The sequence below is a fragment of the Fundulus heteroclitus genome, chromosome 8, assembly GCF_011125445.2.
Source record: "Fundulus heteroclitus isolate FHET01 chromosome 8, MU-UCD_Fhet_4.1, whole genome shotgun sequence".
Lineage (NCBI taxonomy): Eukaryota > Metazoa > Chordata > Actinopteri > Cyprinodontiformes > Fundulidae > Fundulus > Fundulus heteroclitus.
In genome coordinates, this window is record NC_046368.1 from 7,442,879 (window position 1) to 7,467,738 (window position 24,860).

Genomic DNA, 24,860 nt, shown 5'->3' on the forward strand with positions numbered 1-24,860 from the left:
AGAGGTCAATCTAAAGGGGGAGTGGGGGGGGGGGGGGGGGTTGTAGTTTATGTTGCAGATACCTTAAAATGTTCACAGATTGAATTACCTCATGATTTTAAAATTTTAAACTTGAATTTGTTGGAGTAAATGTTGTGCTCTCTAAGGAAATTAATTTCACTGTTATTTGTATTTATCAGAAACCGTCAACCAATATAGAATTTTATTATCAGCTAAAATGCTTCTTAATCTTTTTTGTCCTACTAAAGAGGTAATGTTAATTGGTAAACAAGGTATACAACTAGAACTACATTTCAATAATTAAATTGTTAAAGATCCCGTTATTGCGGGTAATGAATTTAATACTTTTTTTAAAATTCAGTCCAAGAAGTTCACACAACTTTTTACTTCATGTGAAAAATCTATTTTCACGATGGCAGAAATTCAGGAGACAGATGTGGCTTCCATCATAAGTGGTTTAAAAAGTTCAAAAGCTAAAGATACTTATGTTCTGGATACAAATGTTATAAAGTTAGACAAAGATTCCTTAATGTGCCCAAAAATGCATCAAATTAATTTGTCAATTGGTCATTGTATTGTCCCTGCAGCATGGAAAGTGCTGGCCACTTTAAATCCCATAACAAAACAGATGTTAGGAATTATAGACCAATAAGTATATTGCCTGTCATATCTAAAATCATTAGAAAATGGGTCGGTAAACAATTGATAAATCATCTTTAAATAAGGGTCACAATCCACTCCATGCCATGCAATTTGGTTTCCATTCACATTATTCAACTAAAAGAGCAATATATGTTTTTCTAGAAAAAGTCAAATGTTTTTTAAATACTTCCTCTCGTTGGTGCTCTTTTTCTTGATTTGAAAAGGGTGTTCGATACAGATGATCACCAAATATTGTTGTCTAGATTAATTACATTTAATTTCTCTGACCAAGCAACCCTTTGGATGAAATCATATCTCTCAAATAGAACCCATTGTGTGTCTGTCAGCTGTGTCAAATCCCCATTTCTTGATTGTCAAGTTGGAGTACCCCAAGGCTCCCTACTTGGACCTCTTTTATTTTCATTATATATTAATGATTTACCGAATGTCTGCAAAGACCTTAATAACATGTTATATGCAGATTATGCTGTATTTTTTTTTTTTTTTTTTTACAAATGCTAAGTCTGACATCAAAGTCTCAACACAGCTAATATCAGTAATCACATGTATCGATGAGTGACTTTTCAAATCATGTCTTTTACTAAACCCTCAAAAAATAGGCTGCATGTTATTTTTGAAACATCCATCTGCAAAGCCTTGTCTACATGTCTCGTTTAAAGGAGAGAAGCTCCAGTTTGTACATACATTTAAATAGCTTGGAGTCACCTTGGATTCTGCTTCATTTTTTAAAAAACATGAAAAAATATATCTAGATTTGTAAATTTTAATATTCATAACTTCAGACAAATCAGGTTATCATTGCCAGAATATGCTACTAAAATGTTTATCCACTGTACGATTTTGTTCCTCATTTTGAATACTGTATTACTAACTGGTTACTGACAAATTTGACAGCCTTAAAAACAACAGAATCACTCTTGAAAAAGGCTTTAAAAGCATTCGATAGAAAACCTCTGTTCTTTCATCATTGTCTCATTGTCCAGAAGTACAGTATTCTTGGTTTTGAAAATGTTTGAAAATCTAAAATTGCTTGTTCAGTATTTAAGGTTTTAAATTATCTCGCTCCACCACCTCTGGGAGAGTTTATTAAGCTAAAATTCAGCACTAGTGGAAAGGTAACAAGAGCATCTGCTAGAGGTGACAGTGTAATACCTCACAGATGCACAACATTTAGTCAACAGGTGTTATCAGTCAAGGGTATAGAAATTTGGAACAACATCCCAGCTGTTATAAGAGACTCTAGTACATTAAGTTCATTTAAAACCAACTGTAAAAGATGGCTCAAAGGGAACCTGATCTATGATCACTAATGTCAGGTTATCCTTATTATGTGCAGTGTTGGTAATGTTCCACTGTCTTTTATTCTATTGTTTTATTATTGATTGATTGATTGATTGATTGATTGATGCCTTCTGTCTAGTGTATGATTGTTTGATGTTTTCTTGCTTTTTTCTTTTTGACTAGCCAGGGACTACAGATGTAAAGTAGTCTTCGGTCTAATTCGGGCATATTTACATTGAAATGTTCATGAATCTGCACTGACTTTTAAAAAAAAGGAACACAGCAGACATGTCAGGGGGGGAAGTTTTGCTTCAGTTTAAAGCAGGGTCAGGTTTTAGGACAATATCCCAAGCTGTGAACATCTCCCAGTGGTCTGTTCAATCCATCATCTGAACATGAAGAGAGTATAACACAACTGCAAATTTTCAAAGACCACCACATAAATCACCCAAACTGGCAGGCTGGACAAGGATTTGAACCCAGTAGTTGCTACTAACTGTGCCAGTATGCAGCCTAACTCTAACTCTGGGTTCATTGAAAAGCATCAGACTAACTCTAGCGGTGTCCTTCTGTTTCCGTCTCTGTTTTTGTCCATTTAGCGGAAAGGGTGGTTGACTGGCCATGTGGTTCCGAGTTGCCATCCAGAACTTGCCCCAACGGCACCGTTTGCCAGGAGTACTGGACCGGACCCAATTTTGGCATCACCAACTTTGACAACATCCTATTTGCAGTGCTGACAGTGTTCCAGTGCATCACCATGGAAGGCTGGGTGGACATCCTCTACAGCGTAAGTCTATCAACAGCCCAGACTGGTAGGAATTACTCAGCTGGAAGCAGATATTTACACACACTCTCTATAAAACACACAATCGTATTTTTTTCTTGATCTGACAATAAATAGTTTGGGGCAGTGAGGATTAAAAAAATATATATATATATATATATTTTTTTGCTAAATTCCAGAATGAGTAGCAAAATAAAGTTTCTTCATTAAACATTTTATCAACTTTATTTTGAATTTAAATAATTTGAATAATATTTTTTATATATTTTAAACACATTTTAATAATGGAATCATTTTAATGATAATATAATTTCATTTCATTGACTTTTATTTTGTATTTTGAAATTCCAAATACTTTCTTGGGTGTCCATCCATCCATCCATCCATCCATCCATCCATCCATCCATCCATCCATCCATCCATCCATCCATCCATCCATCCATCCATCCATCCATCCATCCATCCATCCGCTTAACAAAATAAAATGTCATGTCATGTCAATGGGACAATTTCTAGGGAATTATTGTGAGAAGCCTGTAAAATTATCCCCAGTTTGACCCAAATTATGCAGTATAAAAGCAATGCATCCATTTATTAAGGAAATGTATGTCTACTTCTGAATTTAAAAAAAGAAAAAAAAAATCCTAAAAACTCCTCATTCTGATATTTAACAAATACAAATATTTTTTTTCATCCTAATTGATTAAAGCGGGAAAGGTAATCTTAGATAGTGAGAGGGAAAAAAAGACATGCGCCATTTCGTAGTGTTTGAATTTCTGGTTTTAACTGAAAAGACTATCAAGAGTAAAACTGTCTGAGGTTAAAACAAGTGAAACTGTGATGAACCATACTGGAGGGAGATAAAACTGTCCGTGCATACAGCGTGAGAGCTGCAGCACATCATAGCATCTTGGGGTCACCAAGTCTTCACAGCAACCATAAGATACTTTCTACACGCCAACTGGTCATTTAGGCAAGGCAAGGCAAGGCAAGGCAAGGCAAATTTATTTATATAGCACAATTCAGTACAAAGACAATGCAAAGTGCTTTACATGATTAAAATATAGCAAAATAAAACAGAATAAGAGCAAGTAGGAATAAAATATAGATAGAAAATAGAACAAAAAAGTGGTGATTCAGTTAACTAGGACAGTTGAAGGCAATTTTAAACAAATGTGTTTTTAATCTTGATTTAAAAGAACTCAGGCTTTCCGCACTTTTACAGTTTTCTGGAAGTTTGTTCCAGATAATTGGAGCATAGGAACTAAATGCTGCTTCTCCATGTTTGGTTCTGGTTCTAGGTATGCAGAGCATACCTAGAGGAGTCAAAGATGAATTTATGTTAAGGTTTTACATCTTTAACAAGGATGGCAGCAAATCCGGAAGGTGCCGCTACTTCACTTTTCTGTCATTGCCAATAAAAAAAGTTTTTTACAATTTCTTTTAATGTATTGGAGCATACTCTGGCTGTAAATGCCAAAAACGAGAGGGGCAGCTTCATGTGTCAGAGTTTAACATGATGTGAGTGGTTTCTTGGCTTGTGTCTCTTTACAACTGGGTCACTGGGTTACCCACCTCAGTCAGAGTCTTCTTTTTTGTTCCTCTCTGTTACCAAACCGTTTGGTTATCTAAACATCAACGCTGTAGTGTTTTTTTCTTTCAGGGGAGACAAAAGTATGACTGTGCCTGTTAAAAAAAAAAAAAACCTCTGCAACTCTGAAAAGAGAGCCCTCCCCACCCCTGAAGAATGAGGGCTGCTCAGTCAAGCAGAACTAAAAACACCAAAGTGTTCGGATCAAAATCCCCCTCTGGCCCGGAGCTTCATCCGTTTCATGATTTGTGCTGTGTCCGTGCAGACAGAATAACAAACACTGCAAAACAAACCTTGATTTAAAGGCCATGAAATCTTTGAAGGGTTGGAAGTTGTGGAGGGAATAAACACATTTAAAAATATATATATACATTGTGAAACTCTTATGCAACAGGAAGCCAAGAGTGCAGTGTTGTTTATCTTTAGTTCCAATGAGGGCAAAGTAACACTGATTTTTTTTGTTTGTTGTTGTTTTAAATGCAGAAAATGCCCCTTTGGGTGGAGGTTTTTGCTGCTCACCGCATCAATATTCAGTGAGAGTAGTTTGGAGGTGAAGGAGGCTTTTCGTAGCAATCTTTGAGATAATTTCTAAAAATGTGTTCAGGTGTTGGGAAGGTTGAGGTGAACTCTTAACTTCATTAGAATGAAAGAGAATAACTCAGTGTGAAACAGACGGCTCTGGCTATATAAAATATTACCACTCACCCAGCGTGACACTCTTTAAACACTAGGTGGTGCTAGCTGAGTTGTAGTGTTAAGTGTCTGGTCAGAAATCCAGAGGTCACAATAGCACCCAATATCAAAATGATAGAATAAATACGCAAATAGCTTTCCATAAGTATCTATTAAATGACAGTTGAGCTTTCCAAAGTGACTCGATTTTCCTTCGGTGGCGTATCCTCTGAATCTTACCACTTATTTCTGCTCTGCTGATTATAAACATGCTAGCAGGTCTTTAGCCTCCTGTGTGTGATAATTTCCAGCTGTCATGGCATTGCTTTGGTGTGGAGAGCCTTAAGCAGGAGCCTAATTTTTGGATCTCTCTATGCACTATTTGATATAAGGCATGAAAAACACACAAATGGGTAGAAATGATTTCCTTTGAATGTTTTTCTTTGTCTTACTGCATGTATGACTGACATCTGAGCCGTGACAGTTATGTATGAATGCATGTAGTATAATGGGAAACATCTCACTAATGTAATTTCAGCTGAAAGGGGGTAAGGCTATTTATTAGCGCATAGTGTGTCCAACCATTTTTTCCTAATTAGAATTTCTGTTTATATTTAATTCAGTGATTCAAAACAGTGAATTGTTGTTGCCTACCTGTATGAATTGTTTTTACCTGAAGTTAAATATATTTACCAGACATAAATATAAGAAAGCTTAGCCAGCAAGATGTGAACATTTCTGAATGAACTGAACATTTATTGAGTTCTATTTTCTTTACATGATAGCAGTACAATTATATATCCCACATAAACTCTAATTAACAGTTATCAGTACAGGATATCAGTAGGAGGTGGGGCCCCTCTCGCCCACCTTTGGATCTGCCCTTGTATGTTAAAAAATAACAGAAAGTTGGATTCTTGTTGGATAAATGCCTATTGTTCAGAGCTAAACATGCCAGACCAGTATAAACTTCTTTCCTCATTATGTAAAAGCTTTTTATGCAGAGGTTTTTTCTGCTACTCCAAGAATTTGGTAATTACTGTTAGTCTTCAATCAAAGCATGAACGCAACTGGCACTTAACTATCCGAGCGCATTGATTCAGACATGTAATCGCTTCGCATCTCACATATCTAAAACTGCCAACTTTCCAAAGTATCAGAAAGATGAAGCTAAAGCCATGACCTGGTTAACTTGGTGTGGTTTAATATAAACAAGTTAAGTAATGTAGTGATTTGGAATCCTAATTTTTAATTACACCCAGATCTAGCGGGAAAAAATCTCATTATTCTAATTTTTTTAATATTTTTAATCCTAAATGTTTTTACCATCTATGGACGATCTGTAGCACTTTCAGAGTGAACAGGGGAGAAATAACCAAGTCTCTGAAAATGAAGGAACAGATGGAGGTTGAAACTCTGTTTATAGAAAACTTAATGATGTAGATGCTGATACATTCACACTGTTCTGCCCTCTAACAGAGAAAGGACTTGTTGCGCTCTGTGAGGCCAAATTGCCTTAAAGACAGTTTGATAAACACCGGCAACCTTCTTGCATGATCTTCATTCTGATGATTTTTTTTTCTTAGTTTTGAATCAGCTTTAATTCCCTCTCCCTCTGTGCTGTGCATTTCTCAGGCAAACCATTTTCTCTCCAATAGCACAACAAACTGCAAATCATCAGTGGATCAGTGGGAATGCACAATCAGCATCTATTAACATGTCTGCTCTGATTTTTATCCTTGTGATCTGCCTCTTGATGCAGATGAAATGAGCCGTTTTGGACCAAAAAGTACCCAAAGTTTACCTCCAGCTTGATGTTTTGTCTCAGGGTGAATATGGTCAGATTGGCCCTTAGAGCAGGGGTGTCAAACTCATTTTGGTTTAGGGGCCGCATTCAGCTTAATCTGATCTCAAGGGGGCCACACGAGTAAACTCATTGCATGATTAAATAGAACTAACAAAAATGGACTTGTTGTTGATTTTTATATTAAATAAATTTCACTTTTACACACTATATCATGAATAACCTCAGCGTTTTTAAGAAAAGTATGTGCAATTTCAACAATACTTTTACTCAGTTAAACATTTTACTAAGTGCATTAATGCATAAGAACTGATCACAGTGATTGTACAATGTTGAAAAACATTTATTCACATTTTTTGGAACTTAAAAACACTGTCCTGCATGACAAAATACACCAAACAGATAAAAATTAAGAAATTATTTAAAATCAATTTTTCGCATCTGAAGCTCAGTGTTACCATAGACATCATATACGTAGACGCGTCATAGGGCGCATGTTCGCACGTCAACGTCACCGCCATATTGTATGTGGCAGAAAAAAGTCGAGTTCTGTTATTGTGAACGTGGATCAGTGAAGATGCCTCATTCCTGTGCTGCAATAAATACACACACACGCATATATATATATATATATATATATATATATATATATATATATATATATATATATATATATATATATATGTATGTGTGTGTGTTTATGTGTTATGAATAAAAGGATAAATTTGTTAAATCGAAACATTGTGGTCTTCATTATTTCATAAACCCGTGTCACATGTGAACCTTTAGGAACAGACTTTTTGGGTGAGTATTAAAGAGGTAAAATTAATAATATGAGAAAAAAAAAGTCCTAAAGTAAAAATAAACTAACAAACACAAAAGTGATAATGTTATGATAAAAACATCATATTATGAGAATTAAGGGGGAACATTTCCAGAATAATCACAGTTTGCAGAATTATTTCACTCCTGGAGTAATAGGGCCAGGTTAGATTATTTTAATTATTTTTATTCTTTAGGAGAATAAATTCAGGAGAATGAAGCTAAAGGGATACGAAAATAAACTTGTAATAATACAAAAAAGAAATACTACGAATACAAAGTATATTCAGAGATTAAAGTCCCTCTGATACTGTTTAAGTGACTGAGTAACTGCCGATTTGTCACATTTAAGATGGCGGACGCTCTGACGCATCGCACCATAGGCAGAACCCGCCCAATGACGCGTCTACTCTTATATTATGTCTATGAGTGTTACCATCTGCTGATTAAGACACAGCGCCCCTCGTGGACAATATAGGAACTGCAGCTTTTCAATTAAACAAATACATGTTTTTTTCAATAATTGTTTTATCATTCTCTTCCTTTAATCTCCTCTTTCTTTCACCTTTTCTTTTTTTCTTATTGTTCTTCCTTTCCTCTCCTACTTTCCCATTGTAGTGTCCATATCATTTGAGATATTCCCCGCATGAATCATAATAAAACTATTCACATTCATAAATCAAGCGGAGCACTATGGCAAAAGCAGCACTGCTCCACTTGTGAAAGTCAAATCTGATGAGCTCTTTTTGGCATTAAGACAACAATTCTTATTGCCACATTGCCAGACAGGACACTGGGGGAGGAAAAATTGTTTTTTTGTTTTATTTTGTTTATTTGTTGAATAATGATAATGATAAATTGTCTGGCTGGCCGGAACCGGCCCACGGGCCGTATGTTTGACACCCCTGCCTTAGAGTGTCCGTGGCATTTGTTTTGTTATAGTTATGGAAAATATTTAGCTACTTTTTTTTGGTAGGAGTTGTAATGACCCCTATTTTAAACATTTAGAAGGAATGTGAACTTATATTAATTTTGGGATGTTAACAGCTTTTTTTTTGAATATTTTCTCTTTCCAGAATACAAAACAATCATTGTATAAATTGATTGTGTTTTTTTTCTTATTCATAATGTGCCCAGTTGTTTATATAAAGAAAGAAAATATAACAGACTTAATGTACAATTGTATTTAAGGAAGCCCATTTTACTCCATCAACGTTGACAAGCATCAACATTGTTTTCAAAAAGAATCACAGTTACACCACCTGACAGTTTTCTAATGTGTCAGTCAGTTGAGTTGGTTACAAATGGGAAAAATATCAAGTTTAAACATCAATTTTATAAATTTCACACATTCTTTGTGTTTAAAAACAACATTCAAATATGTTGTTACAAAATTTTACAACACCATTGACCCCTAAACATAAATGTCTCTGAGCAAACAGCAGCCTCCGTAAACCTTTTTTTTTTTATAGCTGTCATCAAGTTTCTAATATATTTATGGTTGAATATTTTAGCATAGTAAATGTTAGAGGTCATTTAAACTGTCTGGTTAGCTGGATTTTAAACACAAACCACACATTTACTACACAGTTTATGCATTTTTTTATCGCTTTGGGTGGAAAGTTCACATCTCACATGTGAATTTCTCCAATGTGAGACCAATAAAGCCTATCTTATCTTATCTTAAGTATCAGACAGATGCAGCTAAAGCCATGACCTGGTTAACTGGGTGTGGTTTAATATTAACAAGGTAAGTTATGTAGTGATTTGGAATCCTAATTTTTAATTACACCCGGATCTAGCAGAAGAAAATCTCATTATTGTATATTTTCTTAGCATTTAATCCTAAATGTGTTTTACCATCTATGGAAGTTTTTACCATCTATGGCAGATCTGTAGCACTTTCAGTGTAAACAGGGGAGACAAATCCCAGACTGAAAACTCTTTAGCCCAAATGTGCACAGTTGGTCTCGCCTCACTATTTCAGTTTTATTTTAGAAAATAAAATACGAAAAAGATGTTGAGCTGAAGACAAAATCCAGGACTGTCCAAAATATCTCTAATTCTCTTAATTGTGATTCAGATAAGATCTTGCAATGGGAAAGAAGTTTTATCTCAGATACTAAAAGAGAAAACCCACATCAGCTGCAGATTTTTACAACAGCTAAGACCTGACCAAGGAAGTGATGCAGAAAAGCCTATAAATCTATTGATCCCACCTTTCCTTCCTCTGTTACAGTCGTAACTCCATTATAAAAATCTGAAAGGTGCTGCTCCGGCTCAGACTGTGAGTGTTGCTGTAAGCTGTGAGGCGCTCAGGAGCAAACGTGCCGCTGTTGGAGCAGCAGCAGGAGGATCTGTGGGCGGTTTCACTGTGTTGATAATGTAGCAATGCATATTTCATGGTCCGTGATTTCATTACATATCCTCCGTCTCCCCTGAGGATCCAACGTCCGCCTTCGAACTAGAAGCAACGTTAATTATGTCTGCTCTGTCAGACTTCACACTGAAAAACCAGAGCTTTATTGCATCATGGGAGAGATGTTCGCTGGTTGTGGATCTCGGTTTACACCCAAAGTCTTCAGTCATCCACTGCCAGAATTTCTGACAAACATCGACCAGGAGTCATTTAGGCTTTCTGAACGTCTTCGTACCTTTTTATTGGGGCTTTTGCTGCTTTGCTCTTTTTATGTCAAGCACCCAAATTCCAAGGTAGCCACTTGTTTTTGATCTATAAATCATCCAGACATAAAAGAGTCTGAACTTAACTGAATCAGTGATGTCTTGACATAAATATACAATAAATTACATCTCAATAAATTTAAATATAATTGAAAAGTTAATTTGTTTCAATATCTCAATTCACTAACGGAAACACAACAGAATAATTATACGCAAAGTTCATGTTTCAAACTTTTATTTCTGTTAATTATAATGATTTTTTTTTTTTTACTTACAACTGATGAAAACCACATTTCAGAAACAGAAAATTACATCAAACCAGTGGAAAAATAACAATAAACAAATGTGGGTTTAATAAAAAGCATATTTCATTCCTGCTTATTTTCAAAAGGTACTTTTAATCTGGCAAACGAGCCTCAGCAGAGAGCAGATTCCAATTCAGTGAGATGTACTCAAAGTTTTAGAAATTAGTTTGTAAACCCCTTTTTAGACAGACAGATGAGTTTGTTTCTTTAGACGGAGGACCAACCCGTTGTCTTTAAAAAAAATCTTTAAAAAATTAAAATAATAGGATTATCTTTTGTTGTACCTCGGTGGGGGAAATTCTAGCAGTAACAGGCAAAATTAAATTATAAAGTATATAAGCAAGATTATAGAAACAAAATAAGAGAGTAACACATCCAACACAGGAAAAACTAAATTATTTAGCCTACTTCATGTTGTCTGACAGGTCCAGCATTAATCAGACCTGGGTATGGCAAGTTAAAGTATAATAAATAATAATAATAATAATAATAATAATAATAAATTTAATTTATACTGCACTTTCCATCAAAAGATCTCAAAGTACTAAAGGGAAAAAAGAAAAAAGCATAAAAAATGTAAAAAGCTATTTTAGAAGAGAGAAAGAAAAAAAAAACATTTAAAGGGGACCAAAAGCTTTGCTAAAAAGAAATAAAGAGTTGTGGTTACTTACAGTTGATATATGAATTTAACAACCAGGGAAACTATATTTTCACACATGGTCAGGTTGGTATTGATTGTCCCCGCCCCGCTATAATAAATAGATTCATAATTGAAAGAACTGCCTTTTGTATTTATCCAGATAAAATTGGCTGATAATAAAATTTGTTTCATGAACTAAAACTGTAAGCTGTAAGCGAAAAACAATAATAATAAAATAAAAAAGTACTGTAAATAGCTTACTCTGAGCGTTATGACCCATTTGAGTCAGAACTCAGGAATGTTAGTGTTTGCATGCTTCATGTTGCAAGGCTGCCGTTTTTTTTATGGAGCAACAGAGTCAGGCAGGAAATACAGGCAAACATAACATCATAATTATCTGTATCTGTACAACAGCGAGTAAAATCACTTGAATGTAGAACCGGCACAGCTAAGGTTAAAACTGAATACATTTCACTAAAATTACTGCGCAGTAAATTATTTCAAAAGTCGGAAGATAATTGTTGACTCCACAGGAGGCGGATTAGCTTTAACTTCACATTCAGGCAGCTCTTTTGATTGATTCTCCTTCTTTTTGCTGCTTTTGAAAGACCTTCTGCTCTGTGTGCCGCCCCGGCTGTTTAGCTCTGTCACTTGTGCGTGATGTTAAGGCTTCAGCTGTCTTCCCTTCAGCAGGATTTCCTTGTGCCTGTATCTGTGTGTTGATGGTTGATCCGGAAGCGAAGAGTGGGAGTAAAAACTGTCACCCTGTGACTGCACCATGCGTGAATCCAAACTTTGTGGCAGCTTTTGCCTTTTTTTAACTATATTTTTCCTCGCTGATCATTCAAAGCCGCCAGCCTACGCCGGCTCAGAGGGAGAACAGCAGTGGTTTAATCATATCAAGTGAACTTCACCCTAAAGCTTTTTTATACTAGTCAGGAAAAATACAGGATGAAAAATGCCAAACAGAAGCAACGATCGCTGTCTTCTGGTGGTGGCAAATGGGATATGTCCCAGCTCAATGTGAACCAGCAGCATCACTTTTTGTCATCCCATAGCTGCAAACCTCAGTGTATTTTTTGGGGGATTTAATGAGACCTCTCTAATTCAGAGGAAGCAAAATCATAAAATGCGGCCTTTTTGAAAGAGTGGCAAGAACAGCTTTCCCCAAACCAGGTTGCTTCAACCACCATGTTTCCTGGCAGTGTAGTTTTTCTTTGTCACAAATTGGTAAACAATGATATTCAGTAACCTCAAGAAAAAACGTACAGACAAGAGGACAGGGCACGGACCATGAAGATGAACGATGGAACAAAATCTGGAAGAGCAACAAAGCAACAGGATGTGTGAAGAAGGCAGCAGTTGGAAATGAATACCAGGACGTTTAAATACAGGTGAGCGTGTGAGGAGAAGTGAGGCAGAGCCAGGTGAAGGTAATCAGGAGGAGATGAGGAACAACTGAGACCAGTGAAGACTGATGAGCTGAGGGAAGGAGTGCAATGAACAGGACCTGGTGGGAAACAGGAGAGAAATCTAACAGGAAATAATACAAAATGTACGCAGAATGAACTACAAAGCCTAATTCACAAATGAACTAAAATGGCAGCAGCTAGAAAATATAAACAGGAACACAAAGAATCCCAAAAACTAAAACACCCAAAAACAAGCATAAAGAAAGAACTAAAGAAATAACAACCTAAGCAACATAAGAAGTAGTCAAAAGTAGGCCAAAATAATTTGGTCTCACCGGAGTGTGGAAGACAGCAAACACCGCTCAATTCTCCAGAGACACCGTCCCCAACACAAAACATGGTGGTGGCAGCATGGTGATGTGGGACTGCTTTTCTTCAGCGGGGACATAGCAGCTGGTAAGAGCTGATGGAAAGATGAGCTGGAACAACAACCCTAAATATTCATGAGCTACAATGGGAGGATTTAACCTAAGGATATTCAAGATGTAGTCAAATTCCAGAACCAAATTAAGAATATGGTGACGAGACTATTAAAAAAAAAGTTTAAAAAAAGTCCGTTAAACTGCTTATTTGATTTGTAGTATAAATATTTGTATGTCTAAGAATATTTATTCAATCCAGATTTTATTTTATTTTGCCAATAGCCACATTTTAGTTCAATTTAAATCAGTTTATTCATGTAGTGCTAATTTACAACACGTCCCTTCGAGGCACTTTACTAAACAAATTTAATCAAATAAAAGAGTGTGTGTCTTACTGAGATACTTTTAAACCCGGATGCGGAGCTATGATGACTAAAGCATATGCCATTTGAACCAATAGCAAAATTCAACTGCAATAGCCACCGTTCAACCCTAAGAGGGCAGCACCAGAACGATACTAAGACATGTTGCAGAATTAAACGAGCTCACACAAAAATGCAAAAAATTGTAAGGTAACATTAAAGTTGCACATTTAGGCCCAATTTGTACAGTTCATCTGAGAAAAAAGTTGCTTTTTCGGCAAGCTACACTTTAATTTAAAATGAAGCGTAGAAACATTCTTTGATAAATTCTAAGATATTAGTGAAGGTCAGTTGCCACTTAGGAATTAACTTGGGTGATAAAAAGCAAAAGTGCCAGAAAAACAGTAGCGTGGCTCTTTTTTTTAGTTTTATCTCTAAATATTTCAGTATATCTGTATTTTGAACCTAAAAGCTGCCTCAGATGTATCTTGCTGACTGTGCCAGCGGCTGCTTGTTATGTTGCATTGATAATCACACCTCTGTCATGAAGTGTCAAATGAAGGGATTAAATGATGGCTGCCCTTGAGAGATGTCCTCAAGACATTCAGGTCTTATTTTCCTTTTCATTAGTGCTGCTCAGTGAATTTTGCAGTGTGCAAAAATATCCGGGCGTCCTGGACAGAGGCCAACCTTTGTATTCATATTCATACATGAAAATCCATAAGGAGACCAATCCTTACAAAACAAATCCTTATGGTAGACTCCATATATAAATACATTACAATTATGCAGTATGAGGGCTGCAAAACTTATTTATTTTTCAATTGTAATTTTGTTATGGATTATTTATTTAGATTATTGTTGATAGTTTTTCTTCTGCAAAAGAAATTTGCAAAACTGGACATCAAATAAAATCCTGAAGAACAAACGTGTCTTCTGCAGAAAGCACCAATGTACGAGTGTGCAAAGTGATCGCTGTGCAAGAGACATTGTCATGAACCATTTCTTTTTATTGTTGTGGTTTGGTGGGACCCTAGGCACATAACAGCATCAATGCTAAAAGGTTATTAATAAATTAGGCAGCTTGGAGTAAGGGCCCCATATCATGGACAAACCACCACAGCTGTTACCGGGCTACTCCATGCAGCTCTAAGAACACAGATATGTTCCTCTCAGGGTAAAAAGCTGTCACATTCATAATCTTGATGCATAAATAATACTCTTCTTTCAGATTATACAGAATAAAGTTACTCCTACTTCCCTACATGGAAGGCACATTTCAGTCTATTGCTTTCTTTTACATGAGGGGACTTCACGTCCATCTTTCTTCCAGTATTAAGGTGAGGTATAAGTTCCCCTGAAGCTGTTAGGGTTAAATTAGCTCCTTAGCTCTACCGTGTTTTTGGAGATATCACAAAAAAAGGAAATAATAACTTCCTGAACTGTCAGATTATTTCCAAAAAGCTAACCTGAAGTCGGCTTAATGAAGAAGGAAGTTGAGAAGACATTCATGTAAGTGTCAAACTAAATGACATTAACTAAAGACTGGAGGAAAACCAGACACTACAGCGAAGAGATGATGAGAAAGTGATGAAATGCTTGAAAAAGAAATGAGCTCAGCAGATACAACAGAGCCCCTCTCAGGCATTTATCCTTACGGGTGGGCGGTTGTTTCTCTGACAGCGGGGCCAGAGGGTTTGCTGCAGCACATTTTCATGCTCTCATCTCAGGTTCTCTGGTGCATAATACAGAACCCCAGCCCACTGACTGGGCCAGCCTGAACCTCCCATCACAATTACTTTGACACCGGCGTCTGCAAAGTGTCACTGTTCTTCACACAGAGCATCAGTCTGCAGGCGGTTCGTCCCCTGTGTGGGAGCACTCTCAGGCACAGAGGGGCTGCACTTCCACAGTCAGGACGCAGAGGCACAACAAAGGAGAAACAAACCCGGGGTATTAGGGAGGAGAGAGGAGTCATTTCTAAATATTGTAGGAAATATGTCTTTTTAGCCCGACGTAGAAAAAAATAAAATAATAATCACAGATATTCTGGATCATCGCCTGAAAAAGTTGAGATGGAAACTACTTGTTATTCACACTCTCACTGAGTGGGAGGAGTGTTTCAGGCCACTTCATGTTGATTGTGATACAACTAAACCAGACAAAATAAAATAAATACAGAGCCATTATCTCATGTAATACCCTTAATGGAGGTCTCTTTGACATTTCTCTTAAGCCGGGCGTACACTGTACGAGTTTTTCAGTCGTGGTACTTATATACATCTCAAACTGTGCGAGGGAACCGCGGGGTTTAAAAGTTCACCGCTCACGATCTGTGTGGCGCGACGCTCGGACGAGACCGGACTGCTCACACTGTACGTCGTGTCCCCTCTGGGACCGCTCACTGTGGGGACAGAGGCAGGCGAGCGACGGTAGGTGACAGGGACCCAGAGCAGGGGTTCGAGCCCAGCTCTGGCGAAGCCCGCAGGAGGCACCGGGCGTCAGGGGAACGGAGGGGAGAGAGGAGGGACGAGACGCACCGGCGGCCGCGCGGCACGGCAGGTCGCCCGGCGACCTGCCGTGCCACGCCAAGCGGAGGAGTGCCGAAACAGGCAGCCAGCGCGTTGCGGACCGCGGAGGAGTGCCGAAACAGGCGGCCAGCGCGTTGCGGACCGCGGAGGAATGCGGAAACAGGCAGCAAGCGCGTTGCGGACCGCGGAGGAGTGCCGAAACAGGCAGCAAGCGCGTTGCGGACCGCGGAGGAGTGCCGAAACAGGCAGCAAGCGCGTTGCGGACCGCGGAGGAATGCGGAAACAGGCAGCAAGCGCGTTGCGGACCGCGGAGGAGTGCCGAAACAGGCAGCCAGCGCGTTGCGCTGACCTGACGGCTCGCCCTCCCCAACACCGGCCGGAGGTTGCTTCAGGGACGCCCGCTTCCCTCCCTCCGCTGGCGGGGACGGAGAGGAGGGGAGGGCGCCCCCTCGTAGCTCTGCTTGAACAGCAGGATGCGCTCACTAAAACCTCACGACAGCCGACTGAATTTCAAACATGTTTGATTTTCACCGATCGTCCGATTCCTGATCGGGAGGTAGTCGTGAGAAGCCAGTCCCCCCTCCTCCCCCCCTCTACGATCAAGCTGAAATTCGGCCGATTCAAAAAATGCTCGCACGACTGAAGAATCGGCCCGAAAAGGGGAAAAACTCGTACAGTGTACACCCGGCTTTAGCAGCTTTGTTGGCTGTGGACTCTCAACTTGGAGAACAGCAGCGATTTTTGCATTCACTGTGTGCCCAAAAGTATTTGGTCCCTTGCATTCACACACACGTTCATTTGATAAATATGCATTTCTTAATCCACGGGGTTTAGTCCATCCTTTGTTTCGAATGCATTTTTACCCGTTCTACAAAGATTATTGAGTGAGTTTCTGATAATATCTCACCGTTGCTCCAGGAACTGATTTATGGGGTCAAACACTGATTTTAGACAATACGGTTTAGGCTAGCTTTCTCAGATTTCTTAGTTTCCCTTTACACAACGGAAATGCATTTTTGCACAAATGCTTTTTTGCACCATTATTTTGCACATTAAAAATGGTTTGTAAATTCTCCTGCATAATGTGACAGCACACTGTTTTTCTCCTGCACTGTTATATGTTCACTGCTGCACTTTATATTGCAATGTTGCCTTATTCCACCTGGAATCTGACTATACTCCTATAAGCTGTATGCAACGAAATTTCGTTCTGTATGCACCCTGTAAAAAATGACAAATAAAGTTGTCTAAGGTCAAAGATCTAATTCGTAACAAAGATGTTACGGTATGTTGGGTTGTGGTCAGGACTCTGTGCTGGCCAGTCAGGTTCTTTCCCCTTAAACTTGCTCATCCATATCTTTATGAGCTTTCGTCCCTTACTGTGGAGTCATGCTGGAACAGGAAGGAGACATCCCCAAAATGGGTCCACAGAGTCGATATTATAAAACTGTCCAAATTGTATTGATATGTTGAAGGACTGAGAGTTCCTTTCATCAGAACCAAAGTCCTGAAAAACAGATCCACGGCTGAAATGACCGGAACAGGAGACCGAAAATTTCAAATAGAGCTGTAATGATAAACTGCTGGGAAACAAGAAACCCCTGGATACTTGGTCAGGAACCACCGTAAGGGAAAAGGACAGGTTTAATGGCTGCAACAGAGTTTACAGATGAGAAGAGACTCTGTAAAAAAGCTGCTAACCTTCTCAGAATCCAGACAGGATTTGGTTCTTGTTCTCACAGGGAAGCGTTGTACTCTACAGTGTCACATGTGGCTGAGGCTTGGATCAGAGGAGACACTGAGGCAGTGTTAGACTGGCAGAGACTAGATCTATATACGGTAAACAGGCTTCTGTCATTCACAGGGAAGGAGATGTTGGCAGGAACATCCAGGGGTTAGGAAAGGCTTGTTTGTCAGGAGACAGAAAAGTGGCCACGGTACCGATATCAGAAGCTAGGTAGAAGTCTGACAAAGGCGAGGCAAGGAAGTTAAAAGAATATCGACCAGGTGGATCGGGCATAAGAAGAATGCTGGACATCAAGGGTTTCAATGATCTGGCACCTTGAGGTTGGCTTATAAGGACCAGAAAGCAGGTGTCCATCATGAGCTGGTTTCCAGTGAAGCAGAGATGCAGGCTTACAGGTGCAGTGCATGAAGCTGATTACAACTGAGCAGAGTGCAGACAACTAACAGGCGCCAATCATAACAATAACCCTCCGTCCAACAAACGTCTCACTGGACTAAATGCAGTCAGGGAAGTGCTGTGGAAACCCAGTCCATTAAGCTTTCCATGCAATGTTCTTGAGCTAATCTGAAGGCCACTTAAAGTTTGGAGGCATGTCACCATTAACTCTACATAAACATGGCAACCTCTGTCCACTCTGGGCTTCAGCATCCGCTGATCCCACTCTGTGACCGAGCACAAGCGCAAGTCCGTTCCACTTTGGTGTAATACCACTAACACCCTGCTGGTTATGTGTGGTACCAAGAATACCTTTTGTAATTTATTCCTTACAAGATTGCCCGGGAACTTGTAGTTTGTCATCTGTGACTTCTTGTTTGCTCGGGGTATAACTATGCCGTAGCACAGGCCGATTTCTCTCAGACACTCTTCAAAATGGGAAAGACAAAAGGACATCCCATATATGCAAGGCCAATGTGGAAAAAAAGCCTTTTCATTCTTACCAGCAGAAATGGGAATTTGTGGTGTTAAACTGGAACTGTGTGCTTTGGTCACAAACTCTCCAGTTGGGTGAGTCAAGGGACAGATAGTCACTAAACAGATATTCACACCCCTCTACCACTTTTCCTCTATTTTGTCATGTTACAAACTTTATCTAAAATAGATTTGGGTAAGTTTTCTTTCACATATTTACACACAGTGCTCCATAACGACAAGGCAAAAAAAAAAAAAAAAAAAAAGCTTTTAGTGTGTTTATTAGTAATAAACACCTGAAATATAACAGTCTGTGTGTAATCAATTAATATATTATGCAAGTTTGAATGTTCGAATCAAAGTTTTTCATGATAGTCTAATTATATGGCCAGCACCTGTAGGGGGTGGAAGGTTGGACTTTGCTGCACACTTTCCAACAAAGACCCAAAGATATCAAAATGAAATAGTGATAAAAATCCATCCCCATCTTGCTGCTAAAGCAACACTTTTGTGTTGTGAACCCATTGTTTTCCTTGCACCATAGAAGAAGTCAAAACATTTCAGAATTATAGCTGAGAGAAATTCCTGCTGTGACATGTTTCTGGAAAAAAAAGCAGCTCAGATTCTGCAGAAAGCTTTTTTAGATTTGTAAAAGAACCTTTTCTTATACGAGTCCGAATGTTTTTGGGGTTTGTACTGACTGATACTGGAGAGTGGGAGAACACCGCTCGCGTTTTCATGTGGCAGTTGGTGTTGCAATGCTCTTTAATCATGCTGGATTGTTAGGAACAACTTTAATTAGAGTTAGACACTTCTGTTTTGAAGCGATAGACAACGGAGTATCTTTGTGTCTCAGGAAGCGCAATGTGTGCTTTTCCAAATTAGAAATAGCTGCCAATCTTCCTCTAATGAGGAACGTTGAGAAAGGTTTTTACTTCAGACCCAACACACAGAGAGGCAGAATATAGGTCTGTTTAATTTTTACACACTCCTTTGTATTACATTTGGGACCAACTATATATACAACTTTAATGTAGTTTCGCAGCGATAAGCAGGGAAACGAGTGTTATTATTGTAATTTACAGTTTTTATTGTCTGTCTCTGTTTTTCAGACTAATGATGCTGTGGGAAACAACTGGAACTGGCTCTACTTTATCCCTCTCATCATCATCGGCTCCTTTTTCATGCTCAACCTGGTGCTCGGTGTCCTGTCGGGGTAAGTCCACTTAGAAAAGATACGTTTTAACATTTCTTGTTCATACAAAAAACAAAAACAAATGTGCAGTAAGTGCAGTAACCATATTGCTCCCATCTTCTCAGCGTAAACTGTGTTCTGCTTTAAAGCTGGCTTTTTCAGTCTGTAAAGTGCTGGCTCAGTTCCCAGCCCTGTCACAGGTAAAAGTAATTGAGTAAGATACTTGAATTTTTATTGCTCTCGAAATCCTCATCCATTTATATTGAGTATAAACATTAAAGTGAAACATGGTATGAGTTTGAGTCTGAATGGGTCAATGAGCATCAAGTCCATGAATAAAAGAAAGGGTTAAGAAGTTTCTTAACCATAAACTTAATTTTTTGTACCAGGCAACCCTTCTAAAATCTAGGGGTTACTTACTAAAAACTAACCTCTAAGTTTTGCTGTTTGGGGCCAGTGGGGCCTGGACCCACCAGATGTAGCTGTGGAGCTCTATTTTCACAATAATTAGCGGGACATGATCGTTCTTAATAGAGCAATATTGTAAAAAAGACCAACCATTAAGATTCTGTTAGAAACATTTGTGTCTGTGTATCTAAGTCTGCCAGAAAACTGACAAGCCTAGTAGTCTAAATCCTCTTTAGGCGCCTTGATATTGGGGCCGGCCCACCAACATTTGTTTAAATGATGAACATCTGAAATCACACTGAGCATGCCCAGTATGCTCGCAGTAGACAGCTGTGGTGCACAAATCCTACGGCCCCAAGCTCAGATCGTCCAATCAGAATGCAGGAAATGCACACGTTACGTTTACGTTCTGCTGGATAGTGTGTGACTATCTAGGCAAGGCAGATTTATTTGTATAGCACATTTCAGTACAAGACAATGCAAAGTGCTTTACATCATTAAAACATTGGAAAATAAAAAAGTAAAGAAAGTAAAAGAAAAAAAAGTAAAAATTTAAACAAAATGAAACACAGGAAAATGTAAAAAGCAATTATTAATCTAGTGTTAGTTGGCCTTGCTGGTTCATTAAAGGATTGATGTGAATCTTTTCTGTTCAATAAATGAACAACATGAGCGAGCCTTTATTTATAATTTTATGTATACAAATTTAACAACCTTTAACTTATATAAAATTGATTTTCTAGTGTGTTGGTTTATGATAATTTATCTGTTTAATTTAACAATGATCATTCATCACAAAAAAAATGTTGCTGCTAATAAGTGTTGAGTTTTTGTGCCCCACTTAACTTATCATGCCAAAGATGCCACTGCTAGTAAGCAACCGATAAGTTTCAGAAAGTGACCTGCGCCTCCTACTAAAGGGGCCGATATCTGTCAAGGTCCTGAAAATTCCCTTCCTTGTTTGAAAAAGAGTTCCACATTTCCAGGGAAGTAAGCTTTAAACTGTGGGAACTGACATACCAAAAAGTAACCTGCAAGTTTCAGGAGAGTGACCTACTGGTTCTAGAAAGTAGGCGAACTTCTAGGAATCCTTTGGAAGTTTTGAAAAAGTAATGAAAAGTTCCTGGAAGTTCCTGGAAATAAAACCTGGAGGTTCCTGGTTTAGAGTGCAAGTTCAAAAAAACATAATAATCACTGGTCATTTCTGGAAAGTTTTATTAATTATCAGAAAGTATCTATAGGTTCTGAATAGTATCCTCTAAATTGCAGAAAGGAGACTAATTGTTCCTGTTCCAGAAATTCCCACAAAGTATCAGAAAATAGGTGCTTGAAGGCAGTTCAAGTTTCCCAAAACCTGCAAGTTTTGGGAAAGTTGCCTGTAAATTGTAGGAAAGGACTGAAGTTCTGGAAAGTAATGAGTCAATTACCAGACACTGACCTATTAGTTCTTTGTCGGTTACAGAAAACTATTTTCATTTTTGGGAAGTAGCCAGTAAGTTTCAGGAAGGTATCCACTTCCATTTTTTCTTTGGTTTGTGGTTAAATTTTAGAAAGCATGCTACCGTGCATCTGTTGCTAGTTAAACACACAAACAGAAAAGCTGCGGGGTGATTAGTAAAAAAAAAAAAAAAATTAAAAATTAAAAAACTTTTTCAGAAAAAAGTTTTCATTTTTCTAGTTTTTTTTAAACTGGATTTTGTTGGAAGAAATGTAATTTGTTGCTATTTATTATATAAAATGGTGTTAAAGGTCACTGTTGAGGTTCAAACTTCGTTACGGAAAAAATATCAATGCATTTTAAACAGGTTGGTATTAGAAAGCTTTTTCAGAATAGGTTGCCGTGTTTTTGGCCTCTTTAGATAAACTAGTCTAAAAATACGAACAAGGTTCCAGCTATGGAGACGTAACTGGATATGAGTGAAGAACTGACTAAACGGATTCCTCTGTCATGCATTGTTTAATTGAGTTTTCCTGTAAACTGTGTCACAATTGAGATCTGCGGCTTTAATCCTCCCAGTTGTCCGTGTCTCTGAATCTGACAGATTTTATGTCCGTCGATCTTATTTTGTCCGTAGTTAAAAAGAACCTCTTCCCAGCCAACACCATCCTGAGCGGCTTTTTTCATAACGCAAATATAAGGATGTCCAACCTTAGTCTGGAGGTGACGAGAAACATAATGCTGCTCTTTTATTAGAAATGAGATGAGTTTTCTAACATTTTTGTGATTTCCAAGTACATCCGTCTTCAGAAAGGTTTTCCAGAAGTCACGATCCACCTCTCAGGAGGAAAATTCAAGAAAATAATAATCTTCTGATGCAAACTAGCTGATGATCATTTATAATGCAACCTGTTCTGTGTCTGTTTTCAAAAATCCTCGTCAGAGAATTTGCCAAAGAGCGAGAACGAGTGGAGAAGAGGCAGGAGTTCCTCAAGCTTCGCCGACAGCAACAAATTGAGAGGGAGCTCACCGGATACCTGGAGTGGATCTGTAAAGCAGGTGGGACTAAAACCAAAGCTGGAGTGGCTGTCTTTGTGTCAATAATGGGAAGAAAATGGACAAAAGTTTGCAAATTGATCTTCTGCTACAGAGGAGGTGTTGCTTGAAGAGGAAGATGAGATTGCTGATGAGAAGTCCCCGCTGGACGGTGCGTGGTACAAGAGGAAACAAAACCTGTCAGGTGAAAGCTGAGCTTCTGCACCAATGTGCATAAAACAGCATCCGAACACCCTGCTCTGACTTTTTCTATGTAATTTAGTCTCTCTGTTCTGCACTCCACAATAAAAGCAAAAAGGTGTTAATTAGATTTACATAAGCAAGACGCACGCTAATTACATGAATAATCCAGGTTTTGTTGGCAGTGAAAGACCTGGTTCTTCTGGGGAATGATCGGGTAATCTCAGCACACCTTTGCTTTGAAGGCTTCTCCCAGTTTTCCTGGCAGGTTATTAAAGCTTTCACGAGGATGAGAAGGAAAATTAGTTTGCAGGTTTTTTGCTGGGATGCTCCATTGCTTTCTGCCACCAACTGCAGGGTTTTCACAGTATTTCCTGAAGTTAAAATTCTGGTCTCTTCAATGAAATCTCAAAGGTTGTATTTTAACCGCTTGTGATTTCCAGCCTGTGATTTTTCAATGATTTTGACTTGCAAACAGACTTAAACCTGACTTAAATCAGGAGGCAACCGGACTTTCGCTCAGTTCCTTCTGGAAACGTTTCGCCAGTCTTTGTCAGTTCTGGTGTCTCGCTCTCAGCAACCTGCAGTTGGAGCGCTGCTGTTTTTATGGACATGGAGGCTCATCCTCCTAGGATCATTCTCAGTCAGATGCAGATCAACGACCAACCTGTCTCTGTCCTGGGTCATTAGAAACTATTGCTTGGTGTAAGTGGAGGACTTGGTCACCTGAATCATGACGAGATGCTGATGTAATCACTTTGGAGGACCGAGCTGTAAACACCGGAGAGTTGGAAGCTCAGTCCTCCCCCTTTGTTCAGTGATGGTTTTTCTCTTTTGACCAAGATGGCTTCTTCCACGCCTCTTTCAAACCATCTGTTCTCCCCGTCCAAAATCTGGACATCATTGTCGTCAAAAGAGTTCCCTTTGTTCTTGAGGGGCAGGTGGACTGCTGAAACTTGTCCTGAGCTGCTGGCCTTCCTGTGGTGCTCCATGCGTTTATGTAGCTGTCGTTTAGTTTCTCCAATTTAGGAGTCTGAGCAGTCCTCGCTGCAATGGACTGCAGACACAACGCCGCTCAGCTGTGGTTTGGCTGTTCTGTTTTTGGGATGAAGCAGTTTTTGTCTGAGAGTGATAGTAAGTTTGAAATTTACTGCCATGTTGTGTTTGGAGAAAATTCTCCTGAGTTTCCCAGAAACTCCTGACACACTCATATATGAAAAGTATTAATTCCTTTCCTTCAGCCCTTGGTGTTGGTCTATCACATAAAATGACCAGACATTACATTGAAGTTTGTGGTTGCAGGGAGACACCGTGGGTAGAAGTCCTAAAGACATGCCTACTTTTACAAGTCTGTTTTAAGACTTTACGCAAAAATTATTTCACCAACCAAATCTTTCTCCTGTTAGTCAGAACATAATTGTAAAATATGTCTTATGCTGTACAAATGCATATTTAGATGTATTGCTACAATATATAGCATTACTCTTACTTCTTTGGTCTTCAAAGAGGTACATTTCAGTTCAAATCTCTTATTTGCTGATGAATTCAGTTGTACCTTTCTCCCCAGTACACACACATACACACTGTCATGCTTTTGCCAGAAAACAGACACTCACTCAACACACATCCACAGCATATGGTTCCAGCAAAGCGTCAGATCCCAGCAATCCTGTGTGTCAATTATTTACAAATGGAGGATTAAAACGCCTGAGTCCTCAGCTGTGGAACTGCCACTCTGACGTTGCTGGTGCAGGAAATATGATTTTCGCTTCTTTAACATAAATGACAGGTATGAGTAATGGAGTAAAGTGTCAATCACAATCAGGGATTTAGGAAGACAGTAAAACTGGTGGCATATGAGTCATTGCTGACAGAAACAGTCGTAACTACTAATCACTTCCACGGCATCCGTTACAATTACATGCAGATGACCAATTATGCAAATTGCCGACTTCT

The 24,860-nt window shown here is 38.7% G+C and overlaps 1 protein-coding gene across 8 annotated transcripts in view; it reads left to right on the forward strand.

Moving 5' to 3' along the window:
* Positions 1-24,860, forward strand: part of cacna1bb (calcium channel, voltage-dependent, N type, alpha 1B subunit, b) — a 228,843-nt gene that overhangs the window by 83,145 nt on the left and 120,838 nt on the right. For all 8 annotated transcript variants that reach the window (XM_036140040.1, XM_036140038.1, XM_036140044.1 and 5 more), the window contains exons 6-9: positions 2,544-2,731; positions 19,740-19,843; positions 22,612-22,727; positions 22,819-22,908. In XM_036140040.1, coding sequence (XP_035995933.1) covers positions 2,544-2,731; positions 19,740-19,843; positions 22,612-22,727; positions 22,819-22,908 — 498 coding nt within the window. The remainder of the gene's footprint in view (positions 1-2,543; positions 2,732-19,739; positions 19,844-22,611; positions 22,728-22,818; positions 22,909-24,860) is intronic.